Below are 5,613 nucleotides of genomic sequence, written 5' to 3' on the forward strand. Positions count from 1 at the left end.
AGCACCATTAACAACATTTAAACATTACAATCCCTCTTCAGTTACTAGACACACACAAAATGGTCCCGTTAAAAATAGTGCTTTTCTGCCAAAAAAAAAAAAAAGTTATATATATAATATATATTTCATATAATTCAACTAAATCTGTGGCAAATGTGCAATGCTGACGCCTCCGCCATTAAAGTGAACTTACGTTCACCCAAACTCTTTCACTTCATCGGTGATTTTTCTAAAAGGTGCAAGTACATTTTGAACGGTGTAATTTAAAAAAAAAAAAGGTCGTGGGCCTCATCGTTTCATTTCTAGCTTTTAAAATGTGCAGCCCCCCCCTCAAATATATCAATCGTGACTTATAAAACAAATAAAATGGGGTAAAGGTTAGGCCAACCTTTAAAACTTCAGATTTTGTTTCCCCCTTTTTTTTTTTTACTGTCAGTTGAAATAAGGAATTTGGCCTTCTTTTAATACCATGATCTTCTCTCGCTCTGTCTTCATTGGTTAGTATATGGACTGAAAGGCAAGTCTGTTATTATATAGTTCAAGTGCCTTAGCTGTCCCTGTTAAGTTCAAGCTGAAAATACTGGGTAGGAAAGTACAAAGCCAACCAATAGATTAAAAAAAAATAATTATAAAGACAATGCCACAAAAATGTTGCTGCCACCACTGATGTCATAATCCCACTCATTTGGTGTTCCCGTGCCCCTTTTTCTGTTGTTCCTTGGTGGGAAAGGACATTTGCTCTCCCCTCTCCGCCTTGGTCTGCAAGAGAGAAAAGGCTGGGGCCGGACCTTGAAAACACCTCCCACGAGACTGGGAAAAATAATAATAGTCATTTTTGCAAATAGTTCAGCACAGTTCACTTCTGGCTGCCTGACGTTTCTGAGGTGGTGTGCACAGGCAGAGGTGTCTGTGTCGGCAGGACAACCAATGGGCGATGGTTCTTGGACTCTTCAGATTCCTGCAGTCCTTCAGTTTGCCATCGATACCTGCGGGCCCGGAGGACATTGGGAACCCCTCGCTGAAGGCGCTGTGAGCTCTTCTTCTGCCAAATGTCGTATTTTGAGTACTTGGGATGGGAAGGCTTTTGGAAGATATCCTGAAAGAAACGAGGAGAGAAGAGCAAAGGAGGATCAGTTTATTGCTTGCCATGACAAACCGAAAGGATACGGACTGTCACTGGGCTGTGATGTCACATGGCTAAGCAGACAGAACTGAAACAGCAGAGAATGCATTCCTCTGGGGCAGAGGTAGGTAACCTTGGCTCTTTTATGACTCGTGGACTTCAACTCCCAGAATTCCTGAGCCAGCCATGCTGAGGAGAAAGGGAGAGGTTTCCAAGCTGAGCCATGCTGGCTCAGGAATTCTGGGAGTTGAAGTCCACGAGTCATAAAAAGAGCCAAGGTTGCCTACCCCTGCTTATTTCACCCCTGTAATGACTTTCCTTCAGATCTCCCTTTCTTTATGCCTTTGTCTCCTGAAAAAACTGGGAAAAGTTTTTATACCACGGGTATCCAAGGGCATCTAATAAAATTGGATAGTTTATCCACATTTCATTGTATTGCATTTTTGAGTCAAATTAATTGCGTGCACTATAGCTGTTGAAAGTCGGGCATCATACAAGATTTATAGCTCTTGCTTAGTGACCACAATTGGAACTGGCAACTCTGTTGCTAAGTGATGCAGTTGCTAAATGGAAAATCGTGTGACTGCAACGGGCTTATTTCCCCGTCAGTTGTGACTTGTGGTTTTACTTCCGCCTTCTCTATTACTTCTGCTTGTCACAGATCAGTTGCAAAGCACACAAATGGTGATTTGTGTGACTGCAGGATATTACGGCAGTTGTACATAAGGTGTACTGGCTGTAAAGCACCTGAATAGTGATCATGTGACTATAGGACTCTGCAATGGTCATAAATATAAAGATTGATCGCAAAGCTTTTTTTTTTAGACTGTCGTACCTTTGAACAGTTGCTAAATGGGACATTAAGTAAGTGAGGATTTCAGCTATACTGAAAATCTTACTCATCCGTTTTCCTCATGTGTGTATTGGATTTAAGGTCTCCTTATACAATCAGACTATCTGAAGAGCACCAGCTTGAGGCAGGCTGGTATATATATAACAGTGACCTCATTCTCCATGTAAGGGGTTTAGTTCAGCAAAAGCAGAATGGAGATTGGAAATAGGAGCTATCTTGGCAAAACAGGAAGAACCCAACATTTTGTCATAAAGACAGAAGTAGCAAGGAAAAAGCTAAAAGTAAAAGGAGCATCTCCAGGAGGAGGTCAAAAGGTCAAGATGGTAGCTGTGACTGTGTTATCAAAGCCTGCATATATTCACCAGATGTGCAACGCATGTCAACAAAAAGAGGGAAGGTTTTCGTCACAGTCTCCAACTTGACTTTTCTGATTCTCCTCAGTGGACATCCCTGAAAGGTAAGAGCTTCACCAAAACAGCCTACTGAGAACTGAGCATGCTCAGTACCCATGGAAGACTATCGTGAGTGGTAAATGAAGTCAACCTGTACAGAGGAGAGATGGAAACAGGCAACGTGGAAGACAGTATGCCTGATTACCTGGTACTTTGTTGTAGGTCCCATTTACAAGACTGCTTAACAAAGTCTCCCGTACCTGTCTGATGTTATCCTGGCAATGCAATTCTGCTGGTGTGCTTATTTGCAATGTATTTACACTGTGTTGCATGATGCTCTCTTTTAAATAAGCATGAATAGGATTGCTATTATCAACATGCCCAATTCACTTTCAGCATGATACTCGATATCCTGCAATGTTCTGCCAAGCAAATAGGTAACTTGAACAGACTTTACAACTTCCATTTTTGGACAAGCAGTGGACATATTGTACTTTACCATTCATTGTCATTCCTCCCTAGCCACCCCCATCTCTGGACTCTCTTTTAAGAAATAGTTGCTTAGGGAGAAGATGTTATCTGTACATGGATAATATTATTTTGCTATATCTGCAAAAGCAGCAAATACTGAAGATAAGGGCTCTGTAGTCCCATGGGATTTTTTTTTCTTTCAAAAATGTATCTGATTACTCAGATAGGATCTTTACTAACCTTGTTTAGTGCTGGTAAACCCACAAGAGATGAAGAGAGGTCCCGTTCTGATTTGACAGATTTTGCGCAGTAAGTTTCCAAAAGATTCAGGTCACAACTCCGGAAGCAGCACTCCTCCACAATGCCACGATTGAGTCTTCCTCTGTTTCTACCCACAGGCCTACCTGTTGACACAGAAGTTCAATTGAAAATAAGTGATGCCACGCATTTTAAGTATTTAAGATAGACAATGGATAAATAGATCAATATGTTTTGTCTCTTTCTTTTAAAATCAGCAGCACCCACATGGTCCATTTAGAGCTTTGCAAATTCCACATTTGATGGTAAGGTAGCAGGAGTGCAGAAATGAATCAAACTGCTCTTGGTTTACCCAATTTGCAACTCACCAAACCAAATGGTCCAAATGTCCTTAAATTTAAGAACATTTGCAATTTTCAATTACAACCGGTGCCATTGCGCTATTATTTTCATCTATACCAATCAACTAATGATGTAAATTATTTCCAACCCATAAATAAGATGCCAGGTTGGGAAAGAATACAATTCACTCGGAGCTGGTATAGAATAAATTTTATTTCACTTGTTAGTACAAGCCTTGTTTAGATTTTTAAAAACCCAGATAACTGGCAACTACTTCTGTTTCATGCTAATGTATCACTCATCAAATTATTTGAAAGGAGATATTTAGCTCTACCTTAAATATTTTACTTATATGTGACAATATGCATAGTTCAGATCCAATTTGGTTGTTTTCTTACAAACATTTGTTAGCATGCTAGGATAATCAGTACAAGACAAAGTAGGATCGCTGACTGTTTGTGTATATAATGCCCCCACCACCATCGTTAGGGTACTGTTTCTTCCCCGGTTGTTTATCTGATGCTACTTCCTTTTAATCTGGGTGATAGGTGCTGCAGGGATTGTATTCTAAACTGTTTGTTCCTTCAAACAACTACAACACAGCCTCTCCATCTATGAAGAGGCAAAATTACTGTCATTGCCCCATTTTTTTTTCTGACCCCACTGTTTTGGTCTGGTCAATTTTCAAGCCACTACTGTATGTGTTGCAATGGTGGAACAGAAAGTTTCATGGAAGTTCCTTTAAATAAGACAGTCCAGAAAAATCTTGATTCAGAACTCTAGTTTGAAAATAGGGTTTTTAATAAATTTAAGGTAAGCTAAGCTTACTGAACTCAGTAATTTAAAAGCAAGTTTATTTGAATGCGAGTAATCAAAACAAGGTTTGGGATACATAATCCAGGAGAAAAATGTATGAAATGCCAATCTGCTTTCTGTTAGTCACAGCTCTATCTTTTTATGATGAAAACAAACTCCTTTACTCATCTGTGATTTTTTTTTTCTTGCTAAGTTATTCCCCAAGTATACGCTATTTGTTAGCAACTGGACAGCTTTCACTATCCACTTCAAAACAGCTGGCAATTTGATGTGTGATCTTCTTCTAAAAAGAAACAAACAAACAAAACCTATGTTCTAAATTATATGCTACTCTCCTGAAAGAAAATACAATTCTATTTAAAAACAGGAACAAATGCTCAGCTGAGAGCTGTGTTTTTTCCAGAATGCTGATAAATGCCTTCATAGGCAAACTGTGAGATGTTGTTGCTAACAAAAGGTAAACTGACAAGGAAATTTTACATAGACCACCATTATGTAATATTTTTTAGTAGTAGTAGTAGTAGTAGTATAACAACTTCTCATCCTTATAATTAGAGATAGTAACTGAAACAAAGAAGAGAGTGATCATCATAACACCTTAACCAGAATCTTCTGGTTCTCTCCTGATATGCACTATACTATTGATTAAATATATTGCTGCCTTTGGGATTTGCACAAACATTGTTTTTTGCTAGTTCCTGTTGCACAATGACAACTTTTTTTTCCTTTTGAAGAGATGTCATGGATCTCCTCACAAGTAGCCCCCCTAACTAGATACTGCCGAGAATCAGAGCTGATAATAAGTCTCATGTTTATTTATCAGTGTCTAATAAACACTGTTATCCTCTAAGCGGAAACGGCATTGGTCACATTGGTGAATGATCTCTGGAGGGCCCGGGACAGGGGTTATTCCTCTGTCCTAGTTCTTTTGGACCTCTCAGCGGCTTTTGATACGGTGGACCACGGTATCATGCTGCGGCGTCTGGTGGGGTTGGGAGTGGGAGGCACCGTTATACGTTGGTTCTCCTCCTTCCTCACCGACCGCACGCAGTCTGTATTGGCAGGGGGACAGAGGTCGACCCCAAGGCCCCTAACTTGTGGGGTGCCACAAGGGTCGGTCCTCTCCCCCTTATTGTTCAATATTTATGTGAAGCCGCTGGGGGGAGATCATCCGTGGCTTTGGGGTGGATTTCCATCAGTACGCTGATGATACTCAGCTGTACATCTCCACCCCAGGCCACCCCAATGATGCCCTTGACGTGATGGCCCGGTGCCTGGAGGCCGTACGGGTCTGGATGGGGAGAAACAGACTCAGGCTCAACCCTTCCAAGACTGAGTGGCTGTGGTTGCCGGCTCCC

At 40.7% G+C, this 5,613-nt stretch overlaps 1 protein-coding gene across 1 annotated transcript in view; it reads right to left on the reverse strand.

The window, feature by feature from the left end:
- Window positions 1–816: 816 nt before the first annotated feature.
- The window catches only part of IGF2 (insulin like growth factor 2), a 17,620-nt gene continuing 12,823 nt past the window's right edge, over window positions 817–5,613 (reverse strand). The window contains exons 3-4 of the mRNA XM_015828379.2: window positions 3,080–3,243; window positions 817–1,096 (exon numbers count right to left, since the gene is read on the reverse strand). Coding sequence (XP_015683865.1) covers window positions 857–1,096; window positions 3,080–3,243 — 404 coding nt within the window. The 3' untranslated portion in view covers window positions 817–856. The remainder of the gene's footprint in view (window positions 1,097–3,079; window positions 3,244–5,613) is intronic.

Source organism: Protobothrops mucrosquamatus, unplaced genomic scaffold, assembly GCF_001527695.2.
Source record: "Protobothrops mucrosquamatus isolate PMUCROS unplaced genomic scaffold, P.Mucros_1.0 scaffold4437, whole genome shotgun sequence".
Classification (NCBI taxonomy): Eukaryota; Metazoa; Chordata; class Lepidosauria; order Squamata; family Viperidae; genus Protobothrops; species Protobothrops mucrosquamatus.